At 45.6% G+C, this 23,455-nt stretch overlaps 1 protein-coding gene across 4 annotated transcripts in view; it reads right to left on the minus strand.

Annotated features, from left to right (window-relative positions):
- NEURL1 (neuralized E3 ubiquitin protein ligase 1) overlaps window positions 1-23,455 on the minus strand; it is a 398,530-nt gene that overhangs the window by 65,601 nt on the left and 309,474 nt on the right. For all 4 annotated transcript variants that reach the window (XR_014444620.1, XM_083149287.1, XM_083149285.1 and 1 more), the window contains one exon: window positions 3,332-3,573. Coding sequence is in view for 3 of the 4 variants with exons in the window: in XM_083149285.1 (XP_083005411.1) it covers window positions 3,332-3,573 (242 nt within the window). In the remaining variant the exon portion in view is untranslated. The remainder of the gene's footprint in view (window positions 1-3,331; window positions 3,574-23,455) is intronic.

Consider the following 23,455-nt stretch of genomic DNA (forward strand, 5'->3'; position numbering starts at 1 on the left):
GACCAGTGGTTCCCAACCCTTTTTTCTCTCCCATACCCTTTGATTAGGCTTTTCGTTTATGAGTACCCCTCCTCTCAATTTAAAATATCCACAGTACTTATGAGTGGAGTGGAAGTGAGCAGCATGTGTGTTCTTATATTAAGGAGTAGCGGAGGAGTAGTGTGCGGTCAGGAATCGTGTCCCTCTGTGTGTGGCTGCTAGCTGTATACTGTCTCCTGTAGCATTAATGCTGCTGCTTCCTCCACCCGTGTCAGTGCGTGGCAGATAAACGCTGATGTCTGAGGGCAGTGCGGGTAGCTCCCAGCACTGGTCAGACAAAAGCACGAGGAGATGCTGATGAAACAGCAGACAGTACTAGAAGTGACGCACTGTGGTTCATCTCCATGGCAACAGGATACTTTTTCCTCTTCTGAAGGTGCCCATACACTAGCAAGATTTATCTTCAGATCTGGCTGGTTGGAACAAAAACATGGTTATGGATGAGTGACAGTTTGTCAGTTTTCCAGCATTTCCAAGCAAATGGTCATTTGCTCTCATGATCCATAACCATGTTTTTGTTCCAACCAGCCAGATCTGAAGATAAATCTGAGTGTGTATGGCCACCTTAACACCAACATTCATTTCAAGTGGCTCCAATTGGTCTGCAGTGTATCCCCAGGGGTACTTGCACCCCAGGTTGGGAACCACTGACCTAGACAATTTATTCTCTACATTCATTGATCTAATTCTGCCCACATGCAGTAATAGTCTGAGAGGTAAATTTACTACGACGTGAGTTCTGTTGAAGATGGGAGGTTGCAACTAATCAGATTTAACTTTTTATTCATTTAGTACCTTCTAGAAGATAATAGATATAATCTTCTTGGTTGCTATGGGCAACATCCCATCTTCAATAGAACTCCCATCTTAGTAAATTTACCACTCAGGGTTTGATAATTTTGCTAAATTAAATCTCATTAAAATGGATAGTTTCAGTCCACCCTTAAAAAGTATGTGTTTATTTGATTATTGGATCAGAATCTGGCCCTCCACATATGTGGTCACATTGCTCACAGGTCCAATCAGATTGCAATGATCTGATTAAGTATTCAGATGCAAAGTGCACCAGAATACAGTATGCTGGCTTTATATAGATAAATGCTAATAAATACATAAAACATGTGTCACTGTCATTTCCATCTACTGTATAAATCGTGTTATAATACAGCTTGAGTAACCCTTATCCGAAATGCTCGGGTCCACAAGCATTTTAGATAAGGGATTTTTTCGGATTTGGGAATTTTTTTCATACTTACCTAATGGTCCGATGGTCCCCTGACGTCCACGGTGTCCCCCGACATCCATGGCGGCCTTCAGGATCCTCTTCAGTGGCATCTCCGGTCCCAGGGGTGCATTGCACCCGGGCATTCGCGCAATGCACCCCTGGGACCGGAGATGCAGCTGAAGAGGATCCCAGAGGTCGCCGTGGACATCGGGGGACAAGGTAAGTATGAGAAGAGAGGGCTGAGGGTAGGGAGGGATGAAATATTCCGAAAAACCAGAGTTTTCGGAATATTTCCTTTATTGGAATACACGGATAAGGGAGACCCGACCTGTACCGTATTGTATGGGACTACTCTCATGAAATGTGTCCAAGATTCCTCGAAGAGTACACCAGCCTCTTAGAGATCATTCACCTTCCAAGTAAAGTAAGCAGGCATTCCAGGGACTTGTGGTTCACGGTAAAATCAGCCACCTTGAATACTCAGTGCTCAGAGAGGGGAGCAAAGTTGGGGATACACCCCATTTACCCCTTATAGAGTAGTTCCACACCGGGTCTGGATATAACAAATCTGAATGAAACAAAGTTTATTTCATTTTTTAAGTGTGTTATAACATAAGGGCAAATGTAACCTCAGAGTCTACTCATTGTGTATTTATAATGTCAAATACTCTACGATAGTATGTTACAGCACTTTAGTGACAACATCTCCTCTTGAATTTTGGTTTATTTGTGTAGGATAACCAGCCAAGACAAAGATTTTGCATATAATTGGACTTGACAGACTATAGCCGCAATCATCCTGGCTGGTCCAGATATGCTCGTTCTACCCATAACCTTTCTTTCCATTGAATTATAGCAAGTCAGGCGTGACGTTTCAGAACCGTGAGCTGTCTAAGAGTGCGGTTTCCCTCACAAAATTAATTGTGTACACTATTTTTTCCCCCACTCGCAGATTTGAAAACCCAGTAGAGGCCAGATGTGTTTTCTTTCCTCGTGCCAACTTAAAAAAGTCAATTAACATATCCCAAGCTAGACTGACAAGTGAAAGCTGCAGAATATTTTTGATGCTGAAGATAATGGAGTTGGAGGCTCAGTAATGGTACGATCCTGGGTCATTAGTAGATGAGGTATAAGGACGCAAGATGGACAGTGCCGAAGGAAGTCATTCTTAGCAAACAGACAATGTCTAGGAAGACTGTCAGTAGGCCGACACGACACCAAAAGATTGATATGTGCAAATGTCGACAGTGACAAAAGGTTGACCCAAAGAAACAAGTTTTTTTATTTCCCGTTTTTTTCAGAGTTGACACTTGAACCCATGGACCCACAATTACTTCAGAGCAAACCCTCACATGGTTTGGGCCAGGTTCCCAATAGGAGAACACGTGGATGGTTAAGTATGAAAAAGTTTGTCAAGCATTGTTGAACTTTTACTTGTGCTGACTTTTTGCCAATGTCGACCTAGTGCAAAACAAACAAACAAAAAACCACAAGCAAAATAAGAAAACAGTTATTTGCCTAAATGGATGGTGCTTCTCTCTTGGGCAGTGTAAATAGAGATCATGACTCATAGGAGTAAATTTACTAAGATGGAATGTTGGCCATACCAACCAATCAGATAGTAATGTCTGTGGAGATACCAAATTGCATTGAGATAAGAAAGCCTGCTATCCACAATGAGGCTATAGACGAGGGGTGGCCAAACCGGTTCTCAAGATCTACCAATGGTCCACGTTTTCCAAATCACCTAGTTGGTGCACAGCTGTAGTCATTACTAACTGTCACGTTCCCCAGACCCCCTAGCTGGTGCACAGCTGTAGTCATTACTAACTGTCACGTTCCCCAGACCCCCTAGCTGGTGCACAGCTGTAGTCATTACTAACTGTCACATGACCCAAATCACCTAGCTGGTGCACAGCTGTAGTCATTACTAACTGTCACATTTTCAAACATGCTGCATTCATTCCTAATATAGATTCACAGGTTGCCTGAGACACATGAACTGTTGGTAGATCTTGAGGACAGGTTTGGCCACCCCTGCAATATAGCAAGTGAGGGAGCGCTTACCTTAAGCCGGATCTGTTCGTGAATAATGACCGGCCTGTTACTGAAGGTGATTGCATTACAAAAACTAGCCTGCCTCTTTACTGCTTTCTGTGCGGCGTCCATCATGATCTGGGAACCCTTGGCATGGGGATGGAACAGGAGAGGACTGATTACTAATCCTCCGCATTGTGGCATAGGCATGCAGTGCTTCTGCTTGTGATGGCATCGATGAGAGGACGCTGTGATTGTCCCACCTATAGAATCTGAGAAGAGAAGACATTTTGAAGAGAAATCAACAAAATAAAAGAAGTCTCAAGAAAAAAAAGTATACAATTCATACATTTATATTACGAGAACTGGAATATTGGCAATAAGGGAAGGGGTGGAACCACAGCTACTGGGCCCAAGTAGGGATAAGCTGGGGCACCTACAGTATGTGTTACACAGGCTCAGGCCATGTATAAAGGAGAATGGGCAGTTAGGAGATACAGTACTGTATATAGAAGATTGCAGAGAGCCCTATAATGCCGGTACAGTAGCATCAGTTACTGAGCTGTGGGATATTCCCGTACTCCCCGGTAGTCACAGCTTGTGGGATTGCCTGTGCATTGTGCGTACATACATTCTCCTTTGCACACATCCATAATCGGGGCTCATACTTCACACATACAGGAACATAATGGGGGAAATTTACTAAGATGTGAATTCTACTTCACGTGTGATGTTGCTATGCCAACCAATCAGAATCTACTTCTTATTTATTAAGCACCCTCTAGAAGACAGTAGACAGGATCTGATTGGTTGCCCATAGCAACATCACACGTGAAGTAGAATACACATCTTAGTAAATTTCCCCCAATGCCTGAATTATGACTGTATTTAGGACTTGCATTTATTTCATGGCTTGTTAATGGGCAGACTTCATGGGCCAAATGCTTAGTATCTGTCGTCAATTTCTACATGTCTATGTTTAATATGAAGATTGTATGAATTACCAGATTTCGCTCAACGATGTTAAACAAATTACTGGAAATAATTAGTAGACAAAAGCTGGAGGCCCTGGATCCAGAGCCAAAAATGTAATGTACATCGTTATTAGAGACGCTAACGAGCCAGCGCACCGGAACACCTTTGCCATATGCACGCAAGCTTTGGAGCACTACAGTCCCAATCATGTCACTTATTACGTTACGCTTTTTTACAGTTCAATGCTGTATAATAAATATTTCAAAGTTCAGATAATAAGATGAGACTGTAAGAAAATCTTATTATATGGTAAAAACAGGACGTGGTCACTCCAGCATCTAGTATGACGAAAAAAGTGGCCTTGGAAAATGTGGCTATTTCCAGTGACAAACCCTGCCTGTGACAGTAGGGACAGTTGACGACGGCTGATTTTGCCCGCTGCAAGTCCCCCAACTACCTCCACTGCTCTGCGCTCAGTGCGCTGAACAAAGCAAGTCCCGGGGTGCAGGCTTATTGAACCCAGGACGAAGGCGGGCAATTAAAATGTTGCACCAGCTTTTGAGCCAATCAGAGCTTGCGTACCGGCAGCCAATCAGAGCAGTGCTGCATTTTAACTGGCCATCAGCATCCTCCGGTCTGCAGCTCAGTGGAAGAAGAGATGGGGAGCAGGAGTTACAGGTTACGGTAAGTCAAGTGAGGAGGGCGGAGCCGGACTGGAAATGGCCCCATAATTCCTGATGGCAGCCCTACTAGTGGTGGGGGTGGGGGTTAGGCAGTGGAGAGAAAGGGTTAGGGAGGGGGCAGAGAAAAGGTAGAAGGGTAGGTATACTTACCTGTCCCCTGTCCAGATTCCCCCCCATCAGGATGCTGGCATCTATATTCTGTACGTCGGCATCCCAAATTCCCGTCTTCCCTATGTATTCGTCTTAAAATATCCTACTGGCTACTTAGTGTAATTGGCTGCTGAATTTTTTACATTAATCTTTCCAAAGTATACTTAAGATTCTTTTGGGGTTCATCGTACCAACAGAAGGCAATAGCAAGAAGCCAAAAATTACCTGCTCCGCATAAAAGTGATTTGTCTGCACATACAGATTTGTCATTCGAGGTAGGGAAAGCCTTAAACTGCAACTGTATCATCAGACAATGATTTTCTGGGCATAAAGTGAGAGCCGTAAATCACAGGAAAATGACTCCGCACCCAGCAATAACGCTCCCACTGTGAGGAGAACAAGTTGTCAGGCTGCATATTGTGTTCACATCTTTCCTCCAGATGGATGAGTTATTGAGCCATATGTGTCCTGGAGAACAAAATACAACCTTTTGCTGGTCAAAGGGGCTCAGTAAAGCAGCAGTGCAGTAAGTTATCAGTATACAATACACAGTGTATACAGAACACAGATACACACAGCTTCTTTTGGAAGGTCAGAGAGGTTTATATAGTGGTTTAAACATATGATACACTAGTCATTCCCTAAAGTATCATGGAGAATACGCTTGGCACAGTTTATCCACATAAGGCAGACTAGATGGGCCCAGTGGTTCTTATCTGCCGTCCAATTCTATGTTTCTATGCTCGGACGTGAATTCGGGCAGTGTACCGATGCTGTGCAAATACGCATGCGCAGAACCATTTCTGCGCATGTCTGTACGCAGGGAGTGAACAAACTCGGTGAGAAGTCCGGTCGCTGAGTGCTCGCTCCTGGCCTTCAGAGCAGGGGGTGGAGAGGGGCGTTGCGACCTGATCAGGGTCGTTATCATATGCGCACGCCCTGCGTTTCATGGACGTTCCCATGAAAACGCAGGGCGTGCGTATGGAAATGCGGTCGTGATGTGCATGCAGGGGTGGACAGCTGACTTAACTGGATGTCAGCCGCCCGCCCATATCCCTGCTTTTCTTCGTTCATATGTACGAGTGGTCTAGACCACTCGTGCATGGGGGAGCACTTTCCACATCATTCGATGGACGGCGACCATGGTGAAATCGGTGCCGACCTGGTCAAATGAAAACAAAAAAAAACTGGCCTGGTGAAATCAAAACAAAACAAAAAAATCAAAACAAAAAAAACCTAAATATTCAGACAAACCACGGTTTCCGGAATATTCTGGTGTTTAGATCTACGGATGCGGGATACTCAACCTGTATAAGAATTGTAGTGCTAATTGTAACCTGCGCTGTTTTACTTTTGCAGTTACTGTAATGTTAAGTTGTGTGTACCCTGTGTTGTTCTAATGTGCACCCTATGTATGGTGCTGCTGACCACTTGTGGCGCCTTATATATAAAATGTATTAATAATAATAATCGCAGAGGTGATAGTTTACACTGCCAGGTTCTGTCCTTAGGTCATGTACAAAAAGGAATGTAGGTCAGGGCTGTAGATAGCAGTGTCGCAGTCCTGATACCTAGAAAACTACCACCTGAAACATGATCCTAGCGTTCAATTTCCCCTAGCCCAGGCAACAAGCTTCCACGGAGAAACCTGGAACACCTTCAGGACACTCCAGGATGGCCAGCTTTGTCCCCTAGTGCCAGCAGCCCTGCCCCCTCCTTGTGGATTCATGACATTGCACATTCAAGGCCAGCACAGGGCAACTATGGACTGGCTGGGGCCCTGGAATGGATGACTCTTCTATTGCACTCCATTGGGAAGACCCCGCTAATGCCATCAAGAATGCTAACTTGCATGAGTACAACCTGCTTATACATTGTATGAGGGCAGAGATGTGCTGCAGGTTTTTTATATAATGAAGCCAGTACCTGGAATATCTCCCGTGTTTAGCCTGAGATACATAGAAACAATAGATAAATCATGCTGCTATTTTATGGATGATTTACGGGGCTGAGAAGGATGATAAACGATCCCTGTGTGGACAATGGAAAACATGAGAGTCTTCCTTAAACAACTTGATTGGTGTAAACATAGGAGTGCAATTACACCATTGTGAACACAGCAGGATGGTCTGCATGCTTAATAAACATCAAGGAGTACATTTACAGTATACACGTGAGCAGTGGCGTAGCTACGTTTTGGGCGCCAACCCCGCCGTTAGGGGGGGGGGGGCGCCCCCCCTCGCCGACGCCCCCGCCAAGCACCCCTACCCACCTGCCCTGCCGCCCCGCCCCCCCAATCCCCCACAGCCTTACCTATCGCGCTGGTCCCGGCGGCTCCGTTCTTCTGCTGAGGACCACCACAAAATGGCCGCCCCCATACAGCAGACAGTTTCAGAGAACTGTGTGCTATATGGGGGCGGCCATTTTGTGGTGGTCCTCAGCAGAAGAACGGAGCCGCCGGGACCAGCGCGATAGGTAAGTGACAGTCTGCGGGGGATTGGGGGGGGGGTTTTAACTATAGCACCCCGGCGCCCCCACATGCACAGCGCCCCCCGCGGTGGCGGGGGCTGCGGTGCTATAGTTACGCCGCTGCACGTGAGGCAGTATGGCCATGAAGCTGGCAAGTACAGTATGTAGCAGCAATGTAGATGACGTTAGTTTGTTTTCGGCTAGATTAGGAAAGTACATCCATATTGTTCTACATCTGCCCAAAAGAGTTTCCTCTTCAGTCCAACATTTTTGCCAATGTTTCTAATGCAAATAATCTAAAGTACATCTACAGTAAAAGGACTGACCCTCGTCCAGTGTCCTGGGGGAACATAGTTGGCAGGAAGTAGTCCCCCCTGGCTAGGATGGCCAACGACCATCGATGATTCAAAATTATCAATGGGTTATGGCCGATGTAAAATACTTTTGCCATCGATGGGGGAGCAACAGATGGCTTCCTTCCATTGATGGCAAAGCAAAAACCGATGTTTCGCTTTTGTTTTGTTTTTCCAAAGTGCCGGGACACAGCATAGTTCTGCCCCCAACACCAGCAAAGCCCAACCCCTATGTTTTGATTGGCCCACAGGTGAATCAGTCAAACAAAATGGATGACCATCGATAGGTAAAAATATCAATGGTCATCCATTGCATAGTTTCACATTATCGAAGGCCAGTTGCACTATCGCCATCGATGGCAACCATCAATGGCAATGGCAATGATGGCCATCCCTACCCCAGGCTGCTGGGAGACACATGACAGAGAGGAGCACCAAAGATTAAGGGCCAGATGCACTTAGCTTCAGTGATAAAATAGAGAGTGATAAACAGCCAGCCAATCAGCTCCTAACTTCCATGTCACAGATTGTGGGCAGGATTCTCTAACATCCGCTCCCGCCCTTCGCCGCACATTGCCGGCTACCGCACACATAATTATCGAATATGCGATAATTATGGCAAAGGACAGCTCTTGCGTTGAGAGCTGTCCTATGCGTTGTGGCCGGCAATGTTTGGCGGGTCCAGGCGGCTCCTTACCTGGCTAGGTGCTGCTGCGGCGGTCTATCTTCTTCCTCCCTGCACCCAGAAGAGGATTTACAGTGCAGGGAGGAGGTCACTGGTCCGGGCAGCACACAGGTGAGGGGTGGCCATGTGGGTTTTTCCTGCATATCAAATTGCGGTAAAAACCCAGATAATGGGGTTTTATCGCATTTTTCGTTTAGAGAATCCCGCCCTATGTTTGAAAAATATGAGCTGATTGGTTAGTTGCTTATTACTCTTTGAAGCTTACTGCATCTGGCCCCGGGTCATAGAAACAGAACATCGTGGCCCATCTACTCATAAATTATTTTGGCAACTTCAACCCCTGGTTGTTCATTTGCCCATCTACAGCGTGGCATGGTTACAGAGCCACAGGGGGTGCCAGTCAGCGGGGAGAGACTGAGTCAGCATGTATTTGTGTACATTGAGGTGAAACATGATACAAGGCAGAAACTTATTGGAATGAGACCTATCAAATTTAGAGAAGTGGATCTTCCTTGTTTATCATTTTATTTCCCAGGAGACGGGAAGTCCATCGTCTCTGAGCTCACGAGTCTCTTTGCTAAGTAAAATGACATTCCACATTGTCCCTACACACATCTCATGAACTATATAGAAAGAAATGGAAAATCAATCTCCTGTTTAATGGCGTTGCACTTTGTGAAAGGGAGACAGGAAGAAATCCCTTCTTCCTATTAATGCATTCTGTTCAGGTTACCCCATTTACAAAGTAAATATTTCCTACACACATTTCTCCTGTCACTGTTTCTATAGCCAGACACTTTTTCACTACTAACTATGGGCCTGATTTACTTGTGATCGGTCCCCGGCGTAGAACCCAAGGTGCGGCTCAGCGTATGTGTATAAGCGAATATACATATACATTTAGCTAGATCTAACCACAAAGGCAAAGGAAATAGAATACTGTTTATTTATTACTTGGGGTTCAATCCAATTAGCCCGGATGATCTCGGGGAGTGAGGCATTGTGGCAGCAGCCTCACTTTACAGGGGTCGCACTTTACAGATTTGCACAAAATCGGTCACTGCCCCATAGGACTCTGAATACTTTTGTGCAAAGTGGGGCTGATCAGTACAATCGGGTGAGTTTCTTGGACTTACAGTATATCGGACTGCGTGGGGTGTGAGTTCCGGTGACAAGGACGGTGCTCAAACTCCTCAGCATTGGCAACTTGCTCCCTATGCCCATATTTGGAACGACAGCATACCTTTAATTACCTGTACAATTAATGACGATAACAATGTGATAATTGGGCAGATGTGTTAAGCCAAGAGAAGCGATAAAGTGGAATGTGATAATGCATTAGGCAATGAGCTCCTAAATGTCATTTTCAAACCTAGAACAAAAGAAAACAAGTGGCGCTAAGAAGGCTGCCACTTGCTATCGTCATATATCAGTGGATTACAATTATACTAAGATCATTCTATCGCCAGTACCGCAATTGTTGAGGATCATTGTTGCATCGCTATCCGAATGGGATACATTTTTCCAGCGGCTTGGTAACTATTTGTGGGAACACTCGCAATACCCTGAGTTAGTACCCTATCCACCTTCCAAATTGCTTTCATTATTATCTACCTATGGCGGCCTAATAGGAACAGGACATTGTTTTATTGTTACAGGTCCACTTTGCTTTCAGTACCATATCACTGTCAATTCCCCTGTTTTTAGTGTCATATATATTGTTTTATTATATAAAAATGTATCCTACCTCACAGTTTCGTAGTGTCACTTGTTTTCCTTTTTCTTGTTTACATTGTTGTGGGACTGACCATCCCCTTTTAAGTGCAGCATCCCCTAACAGCGCCCTTTTTCCTACTTCGGTAGTGGTGTTATTTTTCAAACCCAGCCTGTAAAGCTGGCCAGACACCTAAAGCTTTAGGGGGAAATTTGGTAAGATTGCTCATTAAGGCCGATTCGCGGTACGAACATGTATAACCGGGATCGGCCGTGACTGCCCCGAAAATACAGCTGGAGAATTCTGCAAATTTACTAAGCTGCCGAATTCTCAGGATATTTCCGATGGTGAAGTTATTCGTTATTAGGCTGCAGGGACGTGCAGTCAGGGGAGGCAGTGCTTCCCCTGTCATTTTGTTTCAAAATAATACAAACAATATACCTATGACACATATTCTGTGTCATAAGTATTTTCTTTAGATTATTTTACTAGATTGCATTATTTAACCTAGTTTGGGAGGCACCGATAAGCATGCCTCCCACAAAGAACGGCAAGGGGATGAAGCGGGGGGCGGGGCTAAGCAGTTGGCTAAAAAAGCCCATAAAAAATAATGCCAAAAGTGGCACTTCTAGAAGTGCCTAATTGACAGGGGCTGCTGTGATTGGACAGCAGATCCAGCTGCTGTCCAATCACAGCAGCCCCTGTCATTTAAGCATGACAGTGTCACTGTGGCTCCCGAGTCCCGGTTCCCTGCCGCGTGCTGTGTCCCTCTCCCCTGCCTGGTAAGTACAATTTTATGATGGGGGACAGAGGTAGCGGCGGGGGTGGGGTTGTGATGATGGCTGTGACAGTGCCTCTCCATTCACAGCCACCACCACACGTCACTGTTAGGCTGCCGAGTTTTCAAGCAGCCAAATACAGATGAGGATAAATCCTGCACAGATCAATGCAAACTTGCAAAGCTTCTCTGTGTAAAAAAATTAGACATATTAAATAAATAAAATTATGTGGGGTCCCCCCCCACCAGTATAACCAGCCCCGGGCTCTTTGAGCCAGTACTGGTCCTAGAAATACAGGGAACAAAATGAATAGGGGTCCCCTGTATTTCTATACATGTCTGTAAACATCACACCCTGTGCACTGTGTGTACACTATCCCATGACTGAACACTAATTGTAGGAGCATAGAATCAATCTGCTGCGTTCTGTCATGGAAGATAATGCACTAACTGGTGTATTGTGGAGGGGAAACTGCCACAGGCAAACGCCTTATCTGTAATAAGAAGGGGCAGAGTGATAAATGCCAGGCAGCCATGTGCCTCATTAGTGACAGAACTGCACTTCGGTCACTTAGCAGATTAGTGATTGTTATCATCCTGCCCATGAGGCCATCTGGTTATACAGTACAGACATGTCCACGGGGGATGCAGTTTAAATCCCGGCGGTCGGGATCCCGGCGTTCAAAATCCAGACGCCGGAATCCCGAACGCCGAAATCCTGAACGCCGAAATCCCGACACTTTCTCACCCCGTGGGTGTCCACGACACCCTCGGAGGGAGAATAAATTAGTGTGCCGAGCGTAGCGAGGCACCGGGCCCGCTGCGTGGCGAGCGCAGCGTGCCCGCAAGGGGGTGCGATCCACGTCCCCCCCTTGTCGGGATTTCGGCGTTCGGGATTCCGGTGTCGGGATTTTGAACACCGGGATCCCGACCGCCGGCTTTTCATGCCGAATCCGTCCACGGCACAAGTTGGGTGAGGCCTAGCACCCACAAGGCAACGCCTGATGCCCCATTTTTGCATCTTTAGAATGACGTTTGTAGAAGCGTGACCTTGTGTTAGGCTGGAGGTGAGACAAGCACATTGAAAATCCTCAATTTCTGTAATCTTCTCAATACAAATAACTTTATTACCATTTAACTTTGCAATAATGTTCTCAATCAATGGGGCAGATGTATTAAGCTTTAACAAGAGATAAATGTCCAGCCAATCACCTGCTAACTGCCATGTTACATGCTGTGTTTGAAAAAAGTCAGTAAGGAGGTGATTGGCTGGACGTTTATCTCTCCTTATCACACTTGCTTTTAATCTCTTGTTAAGGCTTAATACATCTGCCCCATTTTTTTTAAATTCTGGCTCGTATACGGTTGAAGCTATTCGCAGTAATTCTCTCACATGTGTGTCTGTCAGAACAGACCGATGTTTCGATTTCAGTTGTTTCAGTGTTGAAAACAATTTCTCACAAAGGTAAGTAGACAACCTCCTCACCCACACTGCAGCCGCATACCCGCTCTGCCGTCCGGCCATCGCACCCGCTCTGCCGTCCAGCCGCCAAACCCAGCCTCTCACCCCTAGCATTCTTAACCTGGGTACAGCATGCTCCTCCTGCATTGTGACATCATGATATTACGTTGAGCACACAACAAAGTAGCACAGTCAGAGGAGGCATGCGGCAGTGCCGCTGGTGCAGGAGCCACATCTCATTAAGAAAAGAGCCACAGGTCGGCCACCCCTGCGCTATGCCTACTGGGATGGTAAAATATTAGCAAGTCATTTTTAAAGAAAAAAAGCACGAACAACATTTTTTCATGTCGGCATTTTCAATGTCCATGTCGACCATTTTCATGTGTCGACCATTAGTGGTCAACCTATTGACTATCAACCTTTTGCTTGTTGACTTATCGACCGTATCCGGTCCAAACTGGCCAGTTCACAGGTTCTCAAAGTCAGTCCCCAGATACCAAGTTTTTGTTCCAACCATTGGAGAAAATATTGTCCAACCATGAGCGCTACCCTTAAGGTGCGTACACACGGGGGCGATTTTGTCCAAAATCGCGGGAAATATGGTCGCTGAGCGACCATATTGCCCGCAATGGGAGTGTGCACCGGCGATATATCCCGTTTTTGCCCCTGTGGTGATCGCTGGTCGCAGGAACATGCTCCTGCGACCAGCTGATTACCACTGCCGGGCTCCCCCCGGCAGTTTCTTTTTCATCAGCGACCATCTCTGGTCGCTGATGAACAGGAGAAACTGAGCAATATATTGCTCAGCCATATATTGCTCAGCAATATATGGCTGAGCAATATATCTCCCCCGTGTGTACACAACATTAGTTTTCTTAAGGTGCCAGAGTGGACAATAATGCTGTGTACACACGGGGTAATATGATTGCTGGGGATATATTGCTAGTATAGGTACAGAGGTCCGATACGAGTGACTCACACCATGCATCAGAATCGGACCCTTAGTACACTAATAGAGAATTTAGGGAGGTGGAGAGAGATAAAGAGACAACCAATCAGCCCCTAACTGCCATTTTAAACACTGCCTGTAACATGAGAGTTTGGGGCTAATTAGTTTATCCGGGAGTGTAAGTTTGTACCAGGCGCCCAGCAAGTAAATAAACCTCATTGTTCATAATACTGTAAATGCAGCAATATTAGAATCTGAGCCTGTGCCGGTTTAATGTATATGATAAGCTAGAACCGGTGTGAGTGGAATGGACTGGTTAGTTACAGCACAGTGTACTGCGGACACAAGCTGTGGCCGCAACAGACGTATCTTAGTTACAAGGTATATGTTCCTAAACACCACATCTAGCCTTTCATGTATTCCATTGATTATGTAGGTTTTATTACGGCATGAACGGAATGTGTACATATTATTACCATCAGTTCAGACAGTTCTTCTGCGCTGAGGACATTAACATATAACATCTGTTCTCTTAATAGGCCTGTCCCTCATTCCTCATTGTTGCTGGTATACAGTGCCCAAACCAGATAGCAATCATATACCTCTGGAGATTTCCGTAACCCTCCATTACTTGGCTGCAGCTCAAAATGTATCAGTCCAAACCCATATGTAAATATTAGATACAGATAGATCCATCACTGTCACATATGAAGCTAATTACTATATTATCATGCTGATTATAATCACATAATTAAAATCATATTATATACAAGGAGTATGCCAAAAGCATGTTAAACAGTGGAGCACTGATTAACGTGAATGTAGCCTTGCGTTGTGAGACGATTTCTATAACAGTGGTGTACCGGTTCCCAAATAGAGGATGCATCTGTAATTGGTACCGGGTGTGCAGTGCATATGGGTGGTGGAGTCAAGGTGGCAGCGTGATGCCCATACTAAACCCACAGCAATGTCCGACTCTGCTGGCTCTAGTTCACTATCCCCTCTATGCATACCAGGCTGTGTCTGACTTCTATATTGATGCCCGTCCTGAGGTCTGAGCGGATATTTACACTGGACCAGGGACAGCCCTGGGAAACCGAAGCCTGGGGCCAGAGATTTCATTTATCTGTATTAAGTCAATTCCATTACTTGAATATTTTGCTATTTCTGGGAAATTAGCATACAGTGGTGTATTAGGAAGTAGCATTGCACTGGGTGGAGTACAGAATATTAGGTTCACAATGTCAAGGTTGACACCAAAAGGTCAAAACTGAAAACAAACCACCACAACCTGCAAAAGGTCAGCAGATGAAAAGATCAAAATGGACCCCCCATCAGTGTACCGTTTGGCTAAAAATGCTCCGGGAACTATACTGCCAATGGATCCCGAAGGGTAAGCATAAAAAATGTGTTGGGAGAGGAGTGGTAGTGGTATTGGAGTATTGTGCGGGGGAAGGGAGGAGTGGTAGAGGTATTGGAGTAATGTGTTGGGAGAGGATTGGTAGTGGCACTGGAGTAATGTGTGGGGAGAGGAGTGGTATTGGAGTAATGTTTTGGGAGAAGAGTGGTAGTGGTATTGGATTAATTTGTTGGGAGAGGAGTGGTAGTGGTACTCAAGTAATTTGTGTGGGGATGAGTTGTATTGGAGTAATGTGCTGGGAGAGTTGTGGTAGTGGTATTGGAGTAATGTGCGGGGAGAGGATTGGTAGTGGTACTGGAGTAATGTGCGGGGAGAGGAGTGGTAGTGGTATTGGAGTAATGTGCGGGGAGAGAAGTGGTAGTGCTACTGGAGTAATGTGCGGGGAGAGGAGTGGTAGTGGTATTGGAGTAATGTGTGGGGAGAGGAGTGGTAGTGGTATTGGAGTAATGTGCGGGGAGAGGAGTGGTAGTGGTATTGGAGTAATGTGTGGGGAGAGGAGTGGTAGTGGTACTGGAGTAATGTGTGTGGAGAGGAGTGGTAGTGGTACTGGAGTAATGTGTTGGGAGAAGAGTGGTAGTGGTATTGGAGTATTGTGCAGGGGGGAGAGGAGTGGTAGTGGTATTGGAGTAATGTGTGGGGAGAGGATTGGTAGTGGTACTGGAGTAATGTGTGGGGAGAGGATTGGTAGTGGTACTGGATTAATGTGTTGGGAGAAGAGTGGTAGTGGTATTGGAGTAATTTGTTGGGAGAGGAGTGGTAGTGGTATTGGATTAATGTGTGTGGAGAGGAGTGGTAGTGGAGTAATGTGCGGGGAGAGGAGTGGTAGTGATATTGGAGTAATGTGTGGGGAGAGGAGTGGTAATGGTACTGGAGTAATGTGTGGGAAGAGGAGTGGTAGTGCTACTGGAGTAATGAGTGGGGAAAGGAGTTGTATTGGAGTAATGTGCTGGGAGAGATGTGGTAGTGGTATTGGAGTAATGTGCGGGGAGAGGAGTTGTATTGGAGTAATGTGCGGGAAGAGGAGTGGTAGTGCTACTGGAGTAATGTGTGGGGAAAGGAGTTGTATTGGAGTAATGTGCTGGGAGAGATGTGGTAGTGGTATTGGAGTAATGTGCGGGGAGAGGAGTTGTATTGGAGTAATGTGCGGGAAGAGGAGTGGTAGTGCTACTGGAGTAATGTGTGGGGAAAGGTGTTGTATTGGAGTAATGTGCTGGGAGAGATGTGGTAGTGGTATTGGAGTAATGTGCGGGGAGAGGAGTTGTATTGGAGTAATGTGCGGGAAGAGGAGTGGTAGTGCTACTGGAGTAATGTGTGGGGAAAGGAGTTGTATTGGAGTAATGTGCTGGGAGAGTTGTGGTAGTGGTATTGGACTAATGTGTGGGGAGAGGAGTGGTGGTGGTACTGGAGTAATGTGCGGGGAGAGGAGTTGTATTGGAGTAATGTGCGGGGAGAGGAGTGGTAGTGCTACTGGAGTAATGTGTGGGGAAAGGAGTTGTATTGGAGTAATGTGCTGGGAGAGTTGTGGTAGTGGTATTGGACTAATGTGTGGGGAGAGGAGTGGTGGTGGTATTGGAGTAATGTATATAATATATTGAACTGTATGTAAAACATTTTTGTCAGTAATAAGCACTGAACTCTACCCATTTTTACCCCTTGACAAGCGGTTTTCATGAGCAAATCTTGACTTGAGCGTGAGATTTGAAAACTGTGGTTGAAGAGAGAGTGACTAAGAGTCTGATTGTGGTTGACTCGGTAAGCTGCATCAATTGCAGCTTACAAAGTGCCAGAGAGCCTGCCCCCCCCCCCAGCCACCGCATCCCATCGCTACCATGCAAGGGGAGGTGTAATGAAAACACATCCCCTCGCACTATTTCACCTGCTTTTGCAAATTAAAGTCAGTGGAGACTGACTTTCATTTGCAGCCGCCGGGACGAAGACAGGACGGGTGGCTGTTCTTAAAATAAGAACATTAACATCGATCAACATTCAGGGGGAAATTTTGTATTGTATTCTTGCTACGAATGAATACGACGGCATACGTCGTATGCAAAGTCGTGTTCCGGAGGGGAATTTACAAAGCAGTCAAATACGACTGCTTTGTAACCCTCCGATGTCGTATTAATTCGTATTATTTGCCGCGCTAATACGAATTAGTGTAGGCAGTCTGCACGGTGTAAAAAAAAAAAATGAAAAAAAAAAAAAATCAGTGTGGGGTCCCCCCCACAGCTGTAACCAGCACCAGGCTGAAAGAGCCGGGGCCGGTAATAAAAAAAATCAGGAAACCCAACAAATAGGGGTTCCCCGATTTTTTAAAACCAGCCCCAGGCTCCAGGTTCAGGGCTGGTTCCCAAAATACGGGGGACAAAATGACTAGGGGTCCCCCGTATTTTAAGAACCAGCCCCAGGCCAAACCAGCCAGCAGGGTAATGTCACAGCCGGGGGACACTTATTATATAAGTTCCCGCGGCCAAAACATCACCCTACTGACCAGTCAGCCTGGCCAGGGGGAGTGGGGACCCCCCTAATAAAGCCCCCCCCCCCCCCCCCCAGGACTTACCTGACCAGGCTGAAGCCTGGTGCTGTCCACCGGGCTGATTGAAGTGTAAAAAAAATAGAATAAAAAACTACTGTTTTTAACTGTGGAACTATGAGTCCCAGCAAGCCTCCCCCATAAGCTGGGACTTGGAGAACTACAAGTCCCAGCCTGCGGGCATTAAAGGGCCCGCTGCCACTTGTAGTTCCACAGTAAAAAAAATAGTGAAATAAACACACACTGACACACAATAAAAATAAAACTTTAATACATCCAAAGCCCATACATACTGATACTTACCTATCTTGAGCCCGTAGGTAGGTCCCTGGGTCTTGGTTCGGTGCCTTGTCCTGGTCCGGATCCAGGTCGGCATTCAGCTCCATGTCAATGTCAATGTCGGCGGCGTCTGTCGGGGTCCATCCGGGTCCGAAGAAATCCATGGGGGACCTGTGGAAGGAAATCCAACTCAACCAGGTCCTCCTGTGAAGATCTGTAGTCTTGATCCGACGTAGTCCTGGTCTTCTGTCACCTTCTGTGACATGCTGGCGATTCCTGCAGCTCCCTGCATCGGACTGTGAGAGGCGCAGAGATGTTTCATCTTCCGCGCCTCTCCATAGAATGATTGTATTGGCCGCTAGGCAGCCAATCAGGAGCCGACTTTCTCAGCTTTCACTAGTAAATGTGGTGAAGGAGAAAGGTGGGCAGACTAGGGATTGGATGACTTTATCCGCATTGAACCATGTAATTGTTTCAACCACCTCTGTAAAATATAGTGCATAGTGACTTTGAACAGCAGAGGGTGGAGCCATGATGACATAACCTTGATGCCTTTCCCCCCTTTCCCAGTACCTTGGACATTGTTGTCCCCTCCAGTTGCCAATTAAAAGTTGTCAAGTATACTGTAAGCTCATGCTGGTTGCCTTACAAAACACATGGAAAAAATTAAATTCTATATGAAACATCTCATTCTAATGAAATGTATACTATGGAAGCTCATCTGTTTTTCTCCAAGAGGGAATATTACATATATTGTACAATATAATGGAATACATGATAATAACAACACTTTTTCTAGTCCAAGTTGTTCCTCACATCTGTGCTGAAACGTGTCCCTATAACCACGCCTATTACTGGGAGGAAGAAATCCAGATGTGTTCTTAAACACACATCCTCAATCTGCCTGTATAGGGAAGAGACGCTTGGCTTGATTGAGGGGTAGTGTAGCAGCTTTTCTTTTAATTTTTCATCTTATTTGCAAAATAATGCACAACGAGACACTACTCACAATGCACTATAGACATTGGGCTGTGACCTTTACCTCATAGGAATTATTGTTAAACACGTACAAAGTTGCAAATAAAACACAAAGAAAGTGGCCTGAGAAAAAGGGTGGGCTGTCTGGTGCAACTGAGGTCACAGTGTATGAGGACACATCTGTACACACACACACAGTGCAGAAATGTAAAATGTATCTAAACTAATGTCCAGGGCCTGATAAAGTGTTCCATCTGCCCTAGGCTAATACAGAATTGGGGTAACATGCTCATTGCCAGCGGGTTTATTGCTCGTTGCCAAGGGTTACAGTCTTGTTTCCAGGGAGTTACTGGTCAGGAGATTACTGGTCAGAGCGCACTAGCACTCTTGGAATCCACACTTCCAAGTATCACTGGGCACGCTGCCTTCCCGAGATACTGTATGCCAGAAGTCGAGAAGGACCTTGCCTGGCAGGGTATCGCCACCATCCGCGTGCCCCCGCCTCCCGTCCTCCTTTGATCTCCTCCTCCCCCAGCAGGTGTCACAGCCGGGAGGACATCCGGCTGCAGGGGGGAGGAGGAGACGCCGGGGACACTGACAGCCGCCGGGATGTGACGGAGACCCCCGCACAGCACATTACAGGTATCGCGGGGTCTCCGTCACCGCAACCCGATGCTAGCAGCATATGTTAATACATATGCGGCTGTCAGGCGAAGGGCGGCGATGTACATCCTGCCCTTCATCTTGACCATTGGTCTGATTTCCTGTCATGTTGATGTGTACCCACCCTTAATGCTTTCCAAAATCTCCCCTATGAATTCAGAATATACACAATTTCTTGTGTCGCATACACAGCCCACAGGTGAGCAACAAATATAAATAAACAGTCCTAGAGGACCATTATTTAGTGGAAAACAGCTTTACCGTAGAAAGCAAACCATAAACATTCCAACAATGTAATGGAAATGGAGCTTTATTCTAGTTGCTAAAGCAGCAACAGAAGGAAGATACATAGTTACTGCAGCCACCAAGTTTTTCTCCTTTGCACCTTCTAGGTTGATGTCTTTGAAACAAACTTGTAATTAACATTCTCAAATTGTTTCCAGGGCTGACCAGAAGCATTTAAACACATCGAGAAGAAATGTACCTTTACTCACAAACACTGTCCTCCCTCCAGATTCTTTACCAGTTCACTTCCCCGTTTTAAATTCTAACCCATTAGACTGTAAAGCCCCACATACATTAGGACCCAATTCTCCTGCGAGCCGCCTCGGCAGCTCCCTGGGAGGCTCACATACGATTTGGCACTTGATGTGCCATTTTTTACATGTGATAAATCGCATGCGATTTATCACATGTAAAAAAAACAAGGAGCTGAAGGGCGGCGAGGAGCAGTGGGGCGGGCGGCAGTGCTGGTGAGGAGCAGTGGGGCAGGCGGCGGTGAACTGTGCAACGGGCGGGCAGCGGCGGCTATTAGAATTTTAAAATAATGTGTCAAATGACTGTCCGACTTCTGATTGGCTGAGATAGAGCACTCTCAGCCAATCAGTGGCCGCCGGGAGGGCGCCCCAGCCTAAGCCTAAACCCCTTCTCCTCCAACCTTTCCTGGCAGCCTAACCCTTACCCTCCACTAATGCCTAACCCATTGGTTCCCAAACTTTTTGAATCAGGGCACCCCTTGGTATTAGTATATTTTTAATGGCACCACTAGGCCAAAAAAGTTCTTATTTAGAAATTCAGGAAAAAATATTATAATTAAATAAACTGTGTTTACGGATCATACTTAGGGCGGGATGTATCAAGTTTCGCCGTTTGAACGGCGTTTTACCGCTGCGTTGTCCTACCTGTGTTGCGGACCCTTTCCGCAAATGTATCAATGTTTAGTGGCAGGGCGTCCGGAGCTGACAGCGCGATGTTGTAGCGTTGTTCGTTCTGCGCATGCGCGAGATTGAAGTTCGAGAGATTCAATCTGCGCATGCGCGAGAATGAATATAGAGTCATGGGAAATGTAGTGTTATGATTGTCTTGCACATGCTCAGTGGTTTGGAGCTGCAGGCGCCATTTTATGCATGCAGAAATATATATATATATATACATACATCCTCAAAACTATTGTAATTAATAAAAAAAAAAAATATATATATATTTATGTCTACATATCTCTCCCTATATATATATATATATATATATTAATATATATATATATGTAGATATATGTATATATATCAATATATATATATATATATATATATATATATATATAAAAACACTCTTACACAACAGGGAATATACTTTAAGTTTCACTACTACACACTCTATCGCCAGTCTGGGGTGGCGTATATCACTATTAACGTGCCCCCTCACGGATGCTCTTGTTACATAAGAGCCCGCGATCTGTACACTCTTTTCTATGGGAGTGAGGTGACGAGCATCAATTCTCGCGCTATTTCCCGCGACGAGAAAGATGCGAGTTTTTTTTAACAAAACTTTATTGTTACATACGCGAACAAGAAGCCGCGGCGGAAAATGGCAAACTCCGCCGCGGCAAAGGTTAGTACATCCCGCCCTTAGGATCATATATGTTATTAGGGACATGATTTGCTTATGTTTGTCCACATATTTTAGGAAGTTACAAATAGTGGTTTCTCCTACTAAAATGACCATAAATATTTTGAACAGCTCCTAGACCAGTGGTGGCCAACCCTAGCCCTCGAGAGCTACCAACAGTTCACATTTTCCAGACAACCTAGCTGCTGCACAGCTGCACTCATTAATCACTGACACATTTTAAAAGATCCACAGATGAAGCTAATTAGCTCACTTGTGATTCTGTGAGGGGACCTGCAAAACATGCACTGTTGGTAGCTCTCGAGGACTAGGGTTGGCTACCCCAGTCCTAGACTCTCAAACCAAGGCACCCCTGCAACTATCCCGAGGCACCCCAGGGAGTCAATGCATACAGTTTTGGAACCTCTGGCCTACCCCAAACCCCTGTACTTACCATTGTGGTCGTTGGGATCCCGCTATCAGTATTTTGGGCCAGATTCTCTAAGCTTCAAAAGTGATAAAATAGAGAGTGATAAACAGCCAGCCAATCAGCTCCTGCCTGACATTTTTCAAACACAGTCTGTGACATGGCAGGTAGGAGCTGATTGGCTGGCTGTTTATCACTCTCCATTTTATCACTTTTGAAGCTTAGAGAATCTGGCCCTGTGGCTATTGGGATGCCAACTGCCAGGATCCCGAATGCATCCCCCCCAAAAAAATATGGTGTTAATTATAATAGAACAATACACAGTCAGCCTACCTCTGCATTCCTGTGTAACTAAGCGGGGTGTAGATGACTTTATCATTCTCTATAAGAGGCTGAGTGAAGTGAGACTTCTGCAGTCATTCACTCTGTCTAACTATAAGTGGGGATGACAGAACCACTTTAATATACAAGAGCATAACATCTCCTCGTTAATGTACCTTCTCATATGACACTACACTGTGTATGTCAGCTATGCTAATCATACTGACTCGTTTATGAGCTATAAAATGAAAATTCCCACATTTATTCAATCAGTTCATTAGCTAAGTATACAACATCATCAATGCAATGTGTAAGGCTTGTGTTTTTTGGAACAATGTGTAAATTATGATCGACTACAGTATATGTAATGGCCTTACCATCCCCTGGGCTTCATAGAACAGATCTGCCATTCATTAATATAGATATATTTACAAACAGGAGTCAATGTATAGAAATGTAAATGTTCTGCGTATTGAGCAGGAATTACAAATGTATCACATGATATGTAAACGGCCTTTGTAGCTGGTTTAGGCAGTCACAATGGGTGTTTGTAATAGATACTTAAAATAAAGGGTTATATAACACGCTTTCTCGCTATGACTATCTTCATTCCTAAGTAACTTTACCATTTTCTTGTTGCTCAAAATCTTTCCCAATGCCCCAGACCCGCAGGATTGGGGGAAAGGAGGAATATCTGTAAGAGATTTCAGCAGCTCAGCACACATCTCTGACAGCCGACACACAGCGCAAGCTGACCGCGCTGTGTGCTGAGCAAGCCGGTAGAGAACACTGGCGACAGCGAGATTGATGGTTACTGACCATCAATCTCATCCAGCGATGCTGACATGCAGGGAGGCACATTGCTCTCGCTATAGCCCCCACACACACACTGATGCAGGGGCATTTTCTAAGCACTTAAACAAAGTCCCTTAGAAAAATGCCTTAATATCAATAGCATTTGTGTAGGGCCCATATGAAGCAGAAGGGGGGCTGGTTATAGTAAGGAGTTATCCAAAATGCATAGTCACTTTGGCATCAATTGTCCCTCGTACATACACAGATCACAGTAATTACACCCGTTCAATGTACTCTCAGTGTATTGGCTGAAGAACTACCAGCAGGTGTGACCCGGCTTGTGAACCCTTTTACACTGCCCTCCCCACCAGGCATAATGCATCTTCTGCGCCTCCTGCTCCCCTCACGCCGGGGACAGCTAAGCAGATACCCTGCTATGTGGAAACATGGCGGCGGGGTGTTAGTACATAGGAAAATGCAGTAAAACTGGGGTTTTACCGAATTTCCCCTTAGTACATCCCACCCTTATTGTGCATTGAGGACCGTGACTCTGGTCCAGGCTTGGTGTGAAAGGTTCAACCAATGACCAGGGTTATTCTCAGGTCCAACGCAAGTTGCCTACAGCATGAAGACCAGACA

The sequence above is a fragment of the Crinia signifera genome, chromosome 6 (assembly GCF_055691185.1).
Source record: "Crinia signifera chromosome 6, ASM5569118v1, whole genome shotgun sequence".
Taxonomy (NCBI): Eukaryota; Metazoa; Chordata; class Amphibia; order Anura; family Myobatrachidae; genus Crinia; species Crinia signifera.